Source organism: Melanostigma gelatinosum (assembly GCF_949748355.1).
Source record: "Melanostigma gelatinosum genome assembly, chromosome: 2".
NCBI lineage: Eukaryota > Metazoa > Chordata > Actinopteri > Perciformes > Zoarcidae > Melanostigma > Melanostigma gelatinosum.
Window position 1 is genome coordinate 27,208,221 of NC_136635.1, and position 17,993 is coordinate 27,226,213.

Genomic DNA, 17,993 nt, shown 5'->3' on the forward strand with positions numbered 1-17,993 from the left:
ATGTTGAATATCTAGATCGGTGTAGCAGAGGATGCTGAGATGTCTTGAAGTTGTCGATAATTTATATTGCACTCAAGTTCACATTGTATAGAAATGACAGCAAACCTGTTGTTTGGCCTGCAGGCAAGGAGCAGGTCAAAAGTGGCACATTGACCTGTTCGCACTGACAGGAAACACGAGTTAAAATCACTACGCGAGTCTAAAGGAGCGATCGAACAGTACAGTAAAGAAAGCCATCGCAAAAACTCAGCAGGAAGTCTGACAGAGAATGCCCCCAAGTGTTCGTGGGGGGGGGGGGGGGCAGCTGCTTTCTCTCTCGGTCCTGAGACGGCAGAACATTACACAGAACCACGGGAGATGCCACTCTGTACATTCACCGCTTCCCCGTGGACAGGAGGGAGTATGGCGGACTCTGTTGAGAGGCTCTGCATGTCAAATCCCCGCTGAATGAGAAACTCCCCTGAAAGGCGTCCCAGAGTTGGCCGTGCCAGGCATTCCTGTAGTTCGCCTCACCAGGACAACTATTCACTACTCTTGGCCTTTAGTGCTGCATGCGCCATAAAAGGCATTTGACAGCTTTCTCTTGTACTTGAAAGAGGAACACACAGCACATATCAAACCACCAGCAGGCACTTTCTCATTCTGTTTAGAGGAAGTCAATCTCACTGCAGCGCGGCTAAAGTGCTCTGCGGAACAAAGAGTGTGTTACTTTTTTTTTTTTTTTTTTAGAGATGGCGAGGGAGGGAGACCAGAGTAAATTGGCTCGAGCTGAATGGGCTGAAGACACCTTGCGCTATTGTGAGGGAGCATTTATGGTCGCTTAAATAAAGACAAGGCGCCTGCTGCGAGGGTATGAAGGATATCTTGTGCATTAGCTTGCAGGTCCTTGGTGAGACATGCCGCTAAGTGAGGCTCTAATTAAAACCACATTATCTGTATTCCTCTACAAAGAGCGGCTAAATTATCTCACCGATGCCACTGTCACTTCTGTCTTGTTTCAAAACAGAGTACGCTCACACAGCACACACAACGGGAAGATTACAGTGAGTGTGTCAGGCAGACAAGGTGCATTGCCGCTAATTGGCCTTGTGTTTTTTTTTATTATTAATTCCTCTTCCAGCAGCTACAACTTTCCACAGTGTTACAGTTGTGCTGTGCAAAGGAGGTCACACAACGTTGCAGTATTCCAACAACATCCTCCTCCCTCTGATCCTTTCTCGTGTGTAACTGCTCCAGACAAGGTGTTGATGGTGTTGATGGTTGTTGGTGTTGTCCTGTCAACACCAAACGGGTCCCCGACACAATCTTCATCCCCTGTTCTGCCGTTTGGCTGTCGAAAGGCGGTGGCAGCCACCGAGACTTCAGAGAAGGGCTTCGTGGGGGGGGGGGCGAGGAGCACATTTGGTATGTGTGAGTCGCGACTCAGCCGTCCGTAACACAGAGCGGCGGCAAGGTCAGCACACCTGGGCGAGGGGAAGCTGCAGATCACTGAGGAAGAATGGGCAGTGCCGTGCGCTGTCACAGTGCAATCAGCGGCGCTGCGGCAGGGTTTGGATGCGGGTCGTGCTATCTGCAGCGCAAGAAGGGAGGCAGGTGGAATCACAATAGCCACAACAACAACAAAAAATGAATTAATCAGTTATGGAGTGGCAATCTCTAAACCCATTTTAGTTTGGCGCCCTTTTTCCTCTATTTTTCTCTCAGTACAAGTTTATTTTGCTTTTTCCACTTTACTCTCCAGGTCTACGAGCCCCTCCAGCATCTTTGTACACAAAGCCCCCCCCCCCCCCCCCCTTTTGACCAAAACATCATCAAAACAGCTCCATGAACTTCAATCATGTTCAAGGTGCGAAGAAAGCAGCGGGTTTTCATTCCACAGCCAAGGAGGGCCGGCAGCTGATTGGAGGGGCTTTTTTTTCCCGCTTCCAAAAGACAAGACTCTGTTCTTCAACTACAACTGTTTGGAGATGAGCTTTAGACTACGGGGAGACGAACGTGAGAGACAAATGAGAAAGGAAATCAATCAGACAGTTAAGGAAATAAATGATTGAATTTTTAAAATTAAGGTGAGAAAAACGTGGTGCCAACAGCAGAGGCTGGGGCTTCTCAAGTGACTCAGCCATGAAAACGTTTTTGTTTTCCTCTGGCTCGTAATGGAAAGCGGCAATGCCGTCGAGAGAAAAACAGCTCTTGCATACCTGACTTTATTTGCTTTTTTTTAAACCCCAAGAGTAAACCGATCGTTTAATTGGTGCATATTACGATGAGGCCTGCAGCCCATAACTCGCATTATATACGTTTAGATGGCTCTGTGAAAGACAGTGTGCAGGTCCAGGCTCTCTGAGAATAAACACCCATATTGTCTGTTCTATTTGAACGGATGATGCCGCACAGTTTTAGCTTCTGGAGCCAAATTACAGTACGTGCAGAAGGAGATTTTCTTGGAACCGATCAAAAAATGCAACTAGCTGTTGATTCCGTCAATGGCCAATGTAATCCTCTTATCCTCAATTCCTACATGACACTAAACGCAAAATGATGACAAGAATGCAAAGAAGAAGAATAGATGCCGTGACAGGAAACGCGCTGTGAAGAGAGCCAGTGCGTGCGAGCGTGTCTGTGTGTGTGACGTGCTGGAGGCTGAGAGACATCCTAAAAGGAGGCTTCCAGTGCTCCACTGCCAGAAAACCATGTTGCTTGTCTTGTTTTCTCGGCCCCACGCGCAGGCAAAACCACTCCATTACCTTAAACCCCCTCTGCTGCTGCCGTCCATCATTTTACGAATGTTGAAGAAATGGGAGTTTCCTCAGCAGAATTCTGACCATATGGGCCTCCTGTGTATCTGAACACCTACAGTACTGTGCATGCCAACCTCTCTCAATGAGGGAAACATGTGGAGCAGAAGAGTTTCCATGAATACGCACAATGGATCTTCACTCTTTCTTGAATGCTACTTTTAATACATGAGTTTGAAGGTACACCCTGCAAAATCTGATGCATAATAATGCTCAGTTTTGAGATGTATGAACTAAACTATATGTTTACTGTTGAGGTTGTAGTAGACAAAGATGTTGTACTGGACTGTATTATATTCCGAGGTGTTTTACAAGCATGAGGTGGGTAAAATATTAGAAACACATTTCAATATAAGTCAGTCCAGTACAACACCGCCTCAGTAACACCTTCAACAAACAAGTTTCTGTAAAAAAAGTCAATCTTGCTAAAAAGGACGCACATGTGCAGAACTGTTGCACTGGAATGCATTCGATTTTATAGGCGTACCTAATGAAGTGGCCGGGGACTGTGCTTCCATACTCACATTCTGACATTTAGATTAAAAGAAACGACAATCCTCCAATGTTCCACCTCAGGCAGAAGTCTCTGTACTCTGTGGTGCGAGTAACCGTTGTGTTCATCAGCCGAGTCTACGCTTCCCAATGACATCTGAAACGCCACTAAGTACTGCTGCTGCTGCAGGATGACAAAGAGTTCAGCATGAGGCGGACATTTGCCATTAACCTCACTAATAGTCACTACGAGGAGAGAAGCGAGTGAAACTCACAGGCCATTAACATTGATAGGTCGCATCTCTGGCAGGCTGAACGGTTGGGCTGCACTGCCCGGGCTTTGGTTTTTTTTACTGCGGTGGCTTGGTTTGAAAACAACATGACAAGAGCAGAATGGTGCAGTGTGTCCTGAGGTCAGTCTGGCACCCAAAGGTGGGAATTAAAAAGATCAATGACAGCAGCGGATGATGTGGGTGTTAACAATGGCACTGCACTTAAAAGGGTGTCGGGAACAAAGCAGGTTAAAGTCCTGCACAACTTAACGAACATTAATCACGAGCACTGTTTTGGCTTCTCAGTCAAATGACCGATCGACTGCGATACCGACGTTTAAATTGCCTTAGAAAACCACGCCACCTCAATAAACAACCAACCACCAGCCAGCGTTCCAGATGTTTTGGCTTTACTTCTGGGGAAATGTCATGCCGCTGTGTGTGTGTGTGTGTGTGTGTGTGTGTGTGTGTGCCCCCCCTAAAGCTCCAGCTTACGAAAACCTTCCCCGAATGCTGCAGCTGCAGTCCAGCGTAGAACAATAATATACTGCATTTGTACTTGTTATGGAAGCACAGCCTTGAACAACGTGATAGTGCAGCCCTAGTCAAAAATACAGACTAGGATTATGGATGATTGTCAGCTCGGGCATTAGCTCGGCCATGCGGTCTTTGCAAGAGTAGTAGAACCAAGTCTTCACTGCTGCATCCTTCAAACCGTTGTAAAAGTGCCGGTGGCATTGCATATTACAGTTATAATGTTTAAATACGCTTTGATATGAGGAGCTAACAACTCGGTGTAGGTTTTATTGTTTGGAGTTCATAATTACAATGAGTGTTGAATGAAGGTTGAGGTTTTCTAAGAGGTAAAACTAGCAGGATTTGGATTTAAACCTCCAACACCAACACTTTTGGTCTCTTATTGTAAAACAATGTGATGTGTGGTGGCATGGACAACAGGGTCAAAAGACCATTTTCATTTCCTTTGCAAAATTTCCCCATCGACAGCCGTGTAACTATGCATTTGTATGCACTGTTTTCTCTCACCCAGAAAACAGCAAGCGAATAATGTGTGTGTGTGTGTGTGAGTGTTTGTATGCGAGACATATGGGAAAGAGGGTTAGACTGCAGTCCAATAATAGTCCAATTGCAAACAAATTGCCCACACCGTGCTTCCCGCTCTCTATACACAAGTAAATGCAATATACACAATCATATTTAAATGAAGGCGAGGAGACAAGGAAGAGAGGAGACGGATGGCTTGGAGGCTTTGGAAGGGGGTTGATTTACATGCTCTGGCAATTCCCTGTTGCTAGCGGATATGCATAATTCATCCGTTTTATTGACTGCTGGAGAATTGTATTAGGCGATAGAGTGATACTCCCAAGAACAAAAGACAACTGCCCTTTTCACGAGTGTCATCAGGACCAGCATGTGCCATGAAACCGAAAGGGCCGTTTCGCTGCGCACGCTGGCACCTGCTATGGATGACACGCGGCGCGTTGTTTTGCTAGGAGCGCGTTTTCAACATGTTGACTGAACAGCTTCAAGAGTTACATGTCCGGTAACGGTGCTGCTGAGCCGAATCACAATGAATAGTGAGCTCGGCGTCCTTGGCAACAGACTTGCTCGGGAGCCTAAATGAATTTGAGGCCAGGATCTGGTGAACACACAAACAGCGTGTTACTGCAGAACACAGTGTAGTTGACACGGCAATACCAGTCTTTCATTCAAGATTGTGGATATACAGTCAGTTGAATCCTTTTACACAACAGATCATCATAGATAGTCTGTGTAGCGTCCCCTACATGTCTGGGGAAAAATATATTTCGGTATTAAAAACCAGTATAGACAACTTTACAGTTTTTTAAACAATGATTATGTGCATAAATGTGCACATGCTATTTGGTAACAGAAGTACGCTGAAGTGCAATCGGCTTGTCAAGCTGTGCAATGTCATTAACCACCAAAGATTACCAATACAACCAAAATAAATTGACTTCCCAGATCCGTATGCTAGTAGCGGGTGTGGAGGAGGCATTAGCGAGTGGCCCGATATTAAGTGGCCAGATTATATCCATGCATTTAGTGGAGAAACCTAGCGTGTAACAGTACAACAGCTAGAAAATACTAACAACCACAGACTGGCTGGACGGGACCAGTTAATAAGGTCACTCATTCAACTGAAACACCTGTTGCTCTGAAAGGTTCATGAACTGTCAGAATTCTGTACCTGACTCCGTCGTTGGTACATCAGTTCGGACAACCAAACATGCAACAAGCAGACATTGTGATGCTGCTAATAGTTGTGCTTCAATGTTTAAAGCTTCCGCGCTCATTTAAATGGCTGGAGAGAAAAAAAACGCTACTTCTGTTGCCAACATGCACAGATATGTTTTTGATGAATTTGGCTATAAATGTGTCTGTTAAGATGACCAACAATCTACTTGGTCACTCTGCAAACACACATTCAATTATATCATTTAAAGTCATTGGATTTTGAATAGATTTAATACTGGGATCAGAGCCCACGATATCAATCCGATGACGGTGTGACCAGACAAACGTGGGGCATCAGGATCATAGTGGAAGGCAACCGACGCATCACGACGTCATGGTTTCATTTCATGCCGATGAACCATTGTCACTTGTTACTCCTGCTGTACACACTCACACACTGGATGTGAAAAGAGTCCTCCTCCAGTTGAGTGACGCTCAACGGTTCCAGGTGCATTCATAAAAGTATGTTTGCATCCATAAACACTTGTTGTTCGTGGTGTCAGATGGAAATGAGAAGTCCTGCCAGCATTTCCCCTCCAACCGCACACAAGTATGTGGAGACTGCTTGCTACGACTGGTCCGGGTTCAACATGTAGTCTAACATGTCTCTGCCAAGTCACAGCAAGAATTTATGAGTGTGATGATTGACTAATGTGACACGGTGACCGTCTCCAAAGACGAACGCGTTGCGGAGTATTCTTTTTAAGAGATGTATGGAGTAACTCACCAAAGAGATATCAAATTCTCTACAACAGAGTTAGAAAACCACCTGTACTAAATTTCCATTTCAGGTTTCCGCTCTGTCCCCATCCGTCATCGGAGAACATCAAAGACTTCCACAGCAGCCTTTAAGTCCTACATGGCGATATGGACAGGTGATACAAAAGAAACAGCCATGTCTGTGTTCTGGCAGGTTATGAAAAAAAAAGAAGAAAAAAAAAAACATACTAATGAGACTCTTCAAAGACTTAAGACAGAAATCCAACTTTTAACAGAAATCCTTTCCGTGGCACATTTCGAAAAAAGACTTTTGAAGGATTCCACGTTGTCTTTAAAAGTATTCTCAAGTACTTCTGAGGAGCCAGTCAGCCAGCAGAACGACCAGCGGAGAATTACAGAGGAGAATTAGACATCCAAGAATCTGTGTCGTCTAAAAACCACCATATTTTACTGTTGCACTTTCTTTTGAATCACTTACATTATATCTGCGGCTCGGAGTAAAACTGGCTCTCTGCTTTTGTGGACGCAGACAGAGAGAGAGAGAGAGAGAGACAGGACGAAAACAAGAGACACGACCGAGTTGAGGCACCAGAAGCAGAACGTGAGTCGCTGTCAGTGAGTCGCCCTGCCTGCAGTTGGTTGCTTTGACACATCTTTATGAACTTTCATCTCATGTCTAGAGCTTCGGCGTCGCCACTTTTACGGCCCCGTTTGTGCTGTGCACCAACGACCAATTAGACACTCTTTGCAGATCCCCCCCCCCTCTCTCTCCCCCCCCCCCCCCCCCCCTGGACTGTATGCCACACTGATTCTTAATTGACAGCAGCTCTTCCATTGCTCATGTAATGCCTGAGAGGGACGGGAGACTCTCAAGGAGAAAAAACAAAGTTCCACTGCTGCTCTTTTTAATTGTCAATGTCGTATTAAAATCAAACGGACGGCCTCGGTAATGTATCGCCACACAATCCGTTTCTGCTCTGAAGACTCGAGCGCGGACGTCCACTTCAAGCCTCCCCCCCGGTTGTTCGGTGTACACTTCCTAATTACAAGCGGAGGCACACTAGGGGGGCGTGTATGCACGCTGGATAGTTCTTTGCAATTCATACAAGGTAGCTTAATAACTGCCTTTTTAGCCAGCTCCCTTTGGAGGTGAGAGACACTCTCAGAGGACTCCATAGGTGCTAAAGACATTTAACTTGAGATATGGCAACGTGCTTGGACCTTAAGGTTGGAGAGTCTAATGATATTCTAGCTCACACCAGACTGGAACCTCGATGACCTTACAATTAATTTCACTGAAGGTAGAAAAATCCCACTTTGGGCTTGGATTTAGATGAATGAGCCCAATTTCAGCTTTTTGCTGAACAACAAAAGTTGCAAAGTTGTTATGCTGCAGTACCGGTACACAGGGTTTAGGCCAACAAAGTGCTTTCTTACAGTAATTGGTGAGAATCAAACTTCCCATGTCCATTGTAATTCTCTGAGGGATTAGAGCTGCTCTGCGGCTGAGCTAATGAGAACCAGAGGGGTGAGAGCACAGGCGCTGTGACACTTTCTCCTGGCTCTTAATTTGTGAACTTCCCCTCAGCTGGGAACACCGCAGCCTCGTCTCCCAGCTGAAAGGGGGGCTCCGTGGCACGTCCAGGTATCCCCACCCACCACAGCCCAGCAGCGGCAGAAAAGCACCGACACCGTGGGAAGCGGCGCCAGGATTAGGTCTCGTGTACGGCTTTAGAGCCACTGTTGTCAGCTTTGACGGGTAAAGGTGATTCCTAAAGCCTGGTTTGAAGTTATAGCGCACCGCTTTCTACACGAAGCGCACAAACACGGAGAGAAAACCTGTCGCATTGTATGGCTATTTGGTATGGTGAGCCGAAGTTCCAGACGGAGTTCACGCTCATACCTTTCTTCTAGCAGCTTGTCTCCAAACATCCAATGGACGTGCGGCGCAGGGAAACCAGTGACCAGGCAGGGCAGCAGCACGCCGTCGCCCACCGCCTTGGTCACCGACACGGGCCGCACCAGGAACTCCGGCTTCCTCTCTTCTCCAGTTTCTTGGACGGGAGAGAAAGAAAAAGAAAAGGAGTCAGGGTTAAGGCTGAGGTTAAGGCCGGGGTGAGTAAGTGAGGCAGAGCAGCAACCTTTTACAACAACGGGTGTCATCTGACTTCAAAACTTCAAAAGGACTTCTGTCTGACGGTCAGTCCTTCCCTGACACCCACACCGAGAACGGTCAGGTGAATAATGTCCATGTTGACGTCTGAGACAGCTGAGCTCTCAGAGTTCAAAGCCATCCCATATAATTCCAGCTGCAACTAACTGGCTGAACAGCATCCTGGAATAACCAGAGGCTGGTGTGTGGGACTTCAGCACCATCAGCTAATCTTAGATCATAATCCTATGAAGCTTAAAACCAGGATTTTAATTAAAAAACTAAAATATATGAAATCATTTTCCAACTCTCAACACCCCCCCACAAACACCCAAGTCACTTTACTCGGAAGTTGATTTGTTGCGACTTCAAAGAAACCAAATAACTAAAAATGGATTTCTGTCGCTTCAACATCTGGTTGCATACAAACATTTCTTTAAATTTCCTCACACAGCTTCATGACTTTTCCCCCTTTAGCCACTCCAACACACATCCTTGGAGGAGACACAGAGATCAAGTCTGATTTATGACCTCTAATATCTTCTCTGTGCTGCCAGGAGCCTGGTGCTCAACAACTCAGTAAATACAACTTCTGGAAGGGGGGGGGGGGGGGGACACGTCAGTCTCCGTGCTAACGCTAGTGAGGAGCCCAAAGACGACACCACGCGCCACTTTAATCAAATCAGGCACTGAACTATATTTTAATTTCAATTTACTGCTCAAGTGGTTCAACAATAGAAGCGCCAACATAATCGCACCGCAATCAAGGGTGTGAAAATATTTGAATTTAAGGGGTCTAGTGAGGACAAGCAGCAAAAACCATTTCACTATTAGATAACAATGGACACATAAGCGGGCCCACAAATCTGAAATCATTCCAGTAAACGTATGGTTATTTGAATCCTACATGAACTCACTGATCTGCATAGAGTGCTGCAGGGCTGATGTATTTCTTAAAGGCCAGCCCGGACGTCAGCATCACGCTGGTTCCCTTGTTGGCCAAGAGCCAATAAGATCCTTCCGTTGGATTTTGGATTATTTCAGAAAACAAGGTCATGTGGCGAACACAAGTTTATGATACTCACATGCTTTGTTGAGCGAGACGATCTTCACAGATGAGCACCACTTTCATGTTTTTTGAAAAGTAAATATATTTGGCAGAAGTAAAAAGCCAACGTAAATACGAACTACCCCACGGTCGCAAGCAAACACAACGAGGCCGTGAACGCGGACTAGTTGGCCGGATGAAGTGTTGTGGTCTCATTTAGCCGGCAACCGTCTTTTTTAAGACTGAACATCACAACCCCGTCCGATATCAGTGTTTAACTAACAAGCTGTATGTCTCACTATGTGGAACAGATCATTCCTGTATGTCCTTTACGTGTAAGGCTCGACTTAAACACTGCTTTCTTAAGTTTGTAAAACTAAATGTGGATTTAATACACTGTTATTTATCAAAAATAATGCTAACAGTTCGGCATATTGCCACCGATGCCCTGATCCAGCTATTTGAGTCGGTAATGGCCCGATCGGTATCAGTACATCTCAAGTAGTTACTGTAATATTTCATGTCGTAGAACAAAGCGTTAAACTCTTTTAGGCTTGTGTTAACCGCGGACGTGTATCATTTCCAGGTTTTAGGACTCATTCCGGCAGCATTCTATCCTCACTGGACGAAATGTCCCCCGTCGTCTGACGAAACTCTTATTTCCTCAAACTACCTGGAAGTATTTGGAGCTGGGCCTCGTCGCTGGCCTTGGACGACCCCACATTTTCCACCAGACAGCGGTAAAGGCCGGCGTCCGCCTCCGTGGCGTTGCTGATCACCAGGGCTCCGCTGGGCAGCTGGACCAGCCTGGTGCTCCGCTCCAGCGGCAGGCGGTCTTTCTCCCAGCTGGTGAAGGGCACCAGATCTGAGTTGACCTCGCACGCCATCACCTGGTTGTTCCCTAGATGCGCGGTGGCCGGCGACGGCTGGCTGGTGAACCGTGGCATCCCTGAAAGACGACGACAAGACACGGACGTTAAAACCAGCGCTCACTTCCCACATCAACAGAATAATTCATATTCCTGCAACATTTCAGAAGTGGTAACAAATAAAGATGAGAAAGAACAAGAACTCAAATGGTCTTCCACCGTCGTCCGTTCAGACATTTAAAGGCCCTTCCTGGTATGAGCGATGGGATTCTGGCATCTGACTGCTACTACTACCAACGTTATGCCTTCTAGGCTGCGTTTTAAATGTTAGATTTAACTCATTCAACTTTCATTTGGAAGTAAGCCGGTCTTTTACCCAGCCAGGCTGTGAACACAAACGGACTGATTTTGGACCTTTAACAAATCTGCTGGGGAATTCATAAAAACTTGGAGTATCTGTTTTAAACTAAGTGAGATGTATATTTGGTCGAATCTTCAGAGCTGAAAAACACAACAGAACACTGGAAGCAACATCTTGCAATCCATATTCAGGATAGATTGTCAGGAGTGGAACAGGCCAAAGAAATGAAACCTCAACCCACCCCCGACCTCTTGCGCACACACACGCACGCGTAGCACAATCACACACACACACGTAGCACAATCACACACACGTAGCACAATCACACACACGTAGCACAATCACACACACACACACAGCACTAATTAGAAAAGGCTGGATCCACAGGCTGTTTGTGCTGCCGTACCCAGACTTTGAACTCCACGCAGAATAATCATTTCCCGCATTTGAAACCATTGATCTGAAACAAACACTCGCGGGCCGCGTTCAAAACAATCGCAAACAATGACTTCAATGAAAAACAACTTACAATGTGTGAACTGGCAAATGGTATTCTTGGGTTTATTAGAGAACGAGGACCTCATGAGTTTTTGGGCTGTGGTTGTCTCCTTGGTAGTGTGTGTGCGTGGCTCGTTTTAGTGTTATCTATTAATGAATGCGTTTGTGCCTGCTGTAACTGTGTCTTTACACAGGAAGTGACGCTGAAGGCTTGCCGAGTGATGACTTGTCGTCGTTGCCCTCTCTCACCTACAGACAGCTCTTCAAATCCCCTGCCAAGAATGTCTCCGGGGTAAATCACACTTCGTGATAAGGCCCCAACAGCTACAGATTCTCGTCTGGTCCGGGCCAACGTGCACAGCTGCTCCGAGCATATCTCCGAGCACAATAGTTCAGCTAATATGGGCTTAGGCCATTCCAGTGCTGACATTTTTGTATCGAAGCTGCCAATCACCTACTGTATAATCATGCCGGGGTAGAAGAAAAGCCGCCGCTGAATCATTTAGATGAGAGTCACCGAAGCTCCCCGCTGAATGGAATACTTTTGATGATTAGCAGCCGTAGTGCAGGCTGAGTAATCAGTCTGGCCAACATGAGGGGGAATTCTGGGATATATATATCGGGAATTTTCAAAGAAGATTCATCAAGAAAAAGAGTTGTTTTTAAAGGAGGAAATTCACTGCAGGGTGATATAACAGCAGTTACTTGATAATGGTGTTTACTGTCAAAATGAATGAATTGAATCTAAATGTCATGCTCTTTTACACCATCAAATGTAAGCACATATACGCTCACAGGTGGTCCTTTACCTTTCCAGTTATGCTGCAATATTTCATTGTCTTGATATTAACAAAATGTACACGATTTTTCTCTGTTAAGTATTCTATTTCCCGATGTGTTTCATGTTACTACAGTGAGCGTGTGTCACCTCAGCATCCCTTTTATTCTGCTTTGGCACGATATTGTTTGTGTTTTTGACACATTATCAAACGTTATGCAGGTATTCAGGGGGACGGATGGATGGTAGCTGATATTTAATAGAAGGGCAATATCTGCTCGACATACAGTCAAGTAGATGCATTTGTCTCATCTTGCTCGACAAACATGGACAGAAAAATGACACTAGCTTACACCGCGGTCAATACACTGAACAATTCAGCACTCGTATCTTCATGTATCAAGCACAGACACTCGTAGTAACCTCCACGCAAACTAGAAGGCGCGGACCGGCTTTAAACCGGAATATTAAGACAGTGCTTTGGCTCGGGGAGCAGTGACATTTTCGAAAGACGAGGTCGAGGACGATGGTCCGAGTTAACGCGCCTCAGATCTAACAGCCACAGATAGAGGCTTTGTGTAACGGCTTGAGACTTGACATTTAGTCCGAAGAGTCCCCGACAGTCTGCAGACACCACGAGGGATGACGGTTCCACAAAGACCCCGTTCAGATCCCGGGGAGCGAGTCCTCCGTGCTTCCAGCTCCCGATCAACGAATCCTTTGTTCCCCTGCTGTCATCACATCTCTCCAGGCTGAGTTCATCAGTTTGCTGTGTGTGTGTGTGTGTGTGTGTGTGTGTGTGTGTGTGTGTGTGTGTGTGTGTGTGTGTGTGTGGATCCTAACTCACACAGGCGTGACTTAAGATATAGCCAGTGTTAATGAAGTGGATGCTTCCAATATGATGTCTCGTACATGCATGTGCGAGTTTGTGCATGCGCGCTATGTGGACTACCTAAAGTGTGCATGAAGCACAATAAGTGTGTGTGTCAAGGCATTGTAGATGGGAAAGCGGGTGTGTGTCGATGCCAACGCTATCGATTGCAATTAATCACAATTCTCCTTCTGAATCGACTGGGTGGGAGCTTCATTGTCCACACCCTTGCTCAGCAACGTCTATTGAACAGCGGCGCTGCACTGTCAATCTCAACGCCTGATACCGGAGTGTGATGAGGCCAAATGATCGCAGGAGAGCAATAATGTCTCTGTGGTCAAAACACAATAATTACGAGAGTCTAACGCTGATGGGAAGCAGTTTCTCTGCTCGTTTCAAACAGCATAAATGATATAAAAAAAATTTAAAAAGGATGCGAGTGCCGATCTTATCGTGCCTCCACACAACATTTTATTATAGAAGAAGTAATAAAGCGGTTGCCAGATGCCTCCTTTGTGAAGAGTGGCTCGTTCGATTCACCCAAACCCTACATCATCCGTTTGGCTTTGCCAGCAGAGCTTATGGTTCTCTGAATGCTAATATCACATGAATGAATGAATAAAGGGACGTGTCCATCACTGCATGGATATTCGCCGAGAGTAGAATTGCGCCGCAGAGAGCTACGAACAGGAGTAACGACCGTCTACAACGCCTCGGAGCAAAACCGAGGGTAACATCGCGCGCGCATGCACTTAAATCACACAGTTGGGTTTCTACTATTCTTAATTAAAATCAGGGATAGAATAACAATGAGCAGCTTAATGGAATATGCAGAAGGTTTTAATGATCTCCCTGTAGATTCAACTGAATTAGTAACCGGCTGCAGAATGGCTGCCTTTCACCTCGGATCTGAAGTACAACGGCACTCTGTGTTACATAGTTTTCAAGCAGCCATTTTGGAGGTGGCCAGAGGGCTATACCTCCTTATATGGTCCTGGCCTGACAAAGTGCTGTGTTTGGACTGGCAACATGAAATCACACATTTTCCACTGGGAAAATCTAGAACGTAAAAGGCAGGAAGGAAAAAAAGCCAAGCAATCAAAAGCGTGGACACCGATGCAGCAGAGCATGCTCACATTTTCCATTTAGACTGTTTATACCCAACCGACAAGATCTAACTCGAGTACGTCGCTGCTCCTTATCTCAAGCTTTCAATCTTTACTTCCTAATTGCATACAGTAATAATTACCCCAAGTGACTAATCAGGGCCAATAATACCGGCATATTTACATAAACATTGCTACCAGCAAAGTTTAATTTATTAATACAATGATGGAAGTATTTATTGTTGCATGTACATCTACCAACTCTGACTAGATTATGATTCAGAGTAGGGCTGGGCGGTATGACCACAAATGCATATCACGGTATTTTGTAAGACTCTGGCGGTTTCACGGTATTTTTTTTCCACGTTAAAGCATTAATTAATTAACCCCGAGAAGAACCGGCCGGGTTGGCCAGCGAGCGGTGAACAGCTGTTTGTGTGGCGTCACTTCCTGTTTCCTTCACCGACATTCCCCTGGGTCCTAAGCCCCTCTAACGTACATTTATAACAAATACCACACATATTACACGGTAATCAGCGTTGAAATTTTATAAATGTACAACTATTAGTGCTACAAATTGTTTATGTGTCACAAACTGTTGAGTCGTGGTGTTCTGCCCTGTTAAATAGCGTTAGTTGTGGGTTAATTGTTGTTATAAAGTTATAACCATGACTAGGGTTCCCTCTCAATACACTTAAGACAACTAGCTCCAGCCGTGTCGCTTACAGTCTGCTGTCTGATCCACACTCAGGAGCAGTAGGTGGCAGTAATAAGATTGATGCCAACCGCCGTAAAACTAGAAGAAGAAGTATCAGCTCACATTTATCGCTGACAAAAACAACAACTGCATTCTGGCGGTACAGGAACAGTCTTTATGTTAATTCTTCAAATGCACAAATATGAACGTGTCAACTGATAAAATATCTAAAATCACTGAAAAACTGTATTGCACAAACGTAGTTTTATTGTATCTACGGTAATAATTTGGGAGTCAATACTCTCGCAACACAAACTGGGAAATACACCAAACGTCATGCTCATGCTGTCAAAAGTCGATCTGAGTAAGAAAAGACAGAAACACACATTGTGCCTGTGCTGGATGAGTCCTGCCTAAAGGCATTATGGGATACCAACCAAAACCATGCACGGTGCAACTTACTCAACTCTGAAGGCTGGACTGACCAGTCCCTTCCTGACTGCAGCTAACGCCCCCTGCTGGCACGGTGAACAGCTATTGGAGAATTCCTCCGGCACATCTACAATAAAGCTCGGTACCAGAACATTGGCAGATCGCTCAGCGGTAAATGTTTGGTTTTGGTGTTCGTCCTTTACAATCACAGAGCGAGGTATTCTCTCCGGATTTGACAGTTTGTAATCGTGAACAATCGGGAGGAAGAAACGAATCACAAAAGAGCCCGAGATCCCAATTTCTACACTGATCGCAGAGTCAGTAGAGCAGAATGCAACTGGGACTCTCGTTGTGATCACGCTATCATTTCCACTACTTCTCTCTCTCTTTCCCCCTCTCTGAATTCAACAAGTTCCCGCCCATGCTCTGGGGGTTGGTGAAAGTCATTCTGGGATGTGCGGGAAATCAATACCTGAAATTGAAGCACACAAGTCAGGTTGAAGGAAAGTGGGTCCACTAAGAAAGTAGATTAAAGCCCTTCAGGTCAGAATAATTCCTAGAATGCACCGACTGTTACAAATGTATACTTGCTAGTGTATGACCAATGACAAAATAATAAGAATAATTTTTTTTCTCTAAACATGAATCTGTCCATTATTTTAATAGTTCAGTGTTGTATGAAAGATAACATGTATGTTTATGCATGGCAGTGGCACTAATAGGCCATCACTCATTTTTTGTTTCCACATTCATGCTTAAAATGAAAACATCAATTTGTCAATTGCATGTTAATCATGCACACAAGCTATTCAGACAATGTTGATATTGGTATCAGCTGACAAGGTGTGTTTATAAATGGCAGTGGCACGGCCTCCCTACTCACTGTACCGGTTTAAGATGAAAACATGAATATATGAACCTGTGTATTATTTTAATAGCTTAGTGCTGAATGCACAATAAAGAGGTATGTTTATACTAGGCCCATTTCATATAAAACACAATTTTATACAATATATATAGCCGGGGGTCCCTGCTCCATCTCTCTATCAGTTTGGGGGTCCTTGGCCTGAAACACGTTGAAGACCTCTGGTCTAAAGGAGCAGAGTTCTCCTTTAAAGCACAATAATCCCTCCTCCACTACAGTGGCTCCGCCTTTCCGGTCAACATCGTCCTCCCTTATCAACACATCCATTGCTGTTTTGCACCGCCCCCCCCCCCCTCCACTCACACAAGGCCAGAACAACGACTACAATCCTATTGTTCAGTGCTTTTATGAATTTCAATAGACGGAGCCAAATCAGGTTGGCTGAGCCAAAAAAAATAACAATTTCAGCAATCGAGGTGTCGAATCCAAGAGGACATTGGTGTGAAGACATCCAATCAATGGCAATGAGAATGTGAAACTGAGATTGGAATTGATAAAGGGGGGAGTGGCCGGGTAATCAAGCACTCTCCAAAAAAAAAAAAAAGACAAGAATGTCTATTAGATGTATTGGCTTAGAGAAGTGTGAGCTTAGCCACGGTCTAAATGTATTTCCCTGATGTAAAATCCCCCTGTACAATATGTACAATATGTACAATACGTGCTTTATTCAGTTCAGTGCCTCTTTCTGTTCCTGCTCCCTTTAAGGCTAGCTGCTGCGTAAGTGATTATTAATTCCCTAATTGAAGGTTTCAGAGCTTCGGGGGAGAACATTTTCTAAAAAGGTCTCCATTACAGGAAATCATGCCATTCAGCCTACGCGCCTACAGTTATATTCCTACAGTAAAGTATTCTCGATTCATTGACAGCTTGTATTTCGAGAGGATTTCAAATGTACATTATAAACAAAACTCCACTGAGTCAAACACAAAAGGGAACTCTTGAAAGACATGCAGATATCAGAGTTTGATATATCGTGACTGAAATCCAGCCCACCTTTAGAAAGCTGAACGTTTTCAACATGTAGTTGGTGATGTATCGGAATGCATTCGTTTCTTACATTCTGTACACCTTGTGTGTAAATTATTCATCATAATGCAGTCAAATACAACCAAATAAAAAAAGAGCTATCAACACCTCTGTGGTGGTGTCGACTAACACTGCATATTACAGACTGCGCTGCAGCGGAGTCCACTGTGGGGTTATTGTGTTTGATTGTAATATAAAAATAGAGGAAATGTTTAGATTTAGACGCTCAGAAGTCATGAGGATTTCATGTGATACTCTTCTTCAGAAATGCTCTTAATGCTAGATTAAAGCTTTAAAAAAATTAATTAGATATTTCACTTATTTTGAGTGTTATACATCCAATTTCAGGGTTTACGTTTTACTTTTAAGATTGGATTAAAAACAAGTCGGTGGAGTGATTCCTTCTGGGCTTCTGAGAAAGCTCTGCTGGACAAACTGTTCAGAGGGTTTAACGGGAGAAAATAAACCTCCCACTGGTAAAGCATTGGTCATGTGCGATTACACATACATTCATGCACTTTGTGCGTGCACGCAGGTTTGTGTGCACGAGCAGGGCCGTGAATAACAGTCAACAGTCTTTCAGTTGCATAAGAGACAGAGGCTTATACTTCTGTTATCAAACTTTAATTGCATTGGATTGCGAAACCCACTCAAAGGCATTCCCTCCAAACAAC

General features: G+C 44.8%; 1 protein-coding gene across 13 annotated transcripts in view; it reads right to left on the reverse strand.

Annotated features, from left to right (window-relative positions):
- Positions 1 to 17,993, reverse strand: part of neo1a (neogenin 1a) — a 143,074-nt gene that overhangs the window by 56,500 nt on the left and 68,581 nt on the right. For all 13 annotated transcript variants that reach the window (XM_079292281.1, XM_079292287.1, XM_079292280.1 and 10 more), the window contains exons 3-4: positions 10,430 to 10,705; positions 8,460 to 8,610 (exon numbers count right to left, since the gene is read on the reverse strand). In XM_079292281.1, the coding sequence (XP_079148407.1) occupies positions 8,460 to 8,610; positions 10,430 to 10,705 (427 nt within the window). The remainder of the gene's footprint in view (positions 1 to 8,459; positions 8,611 to 10,429; positions 10,706 to 17,993) is intronic.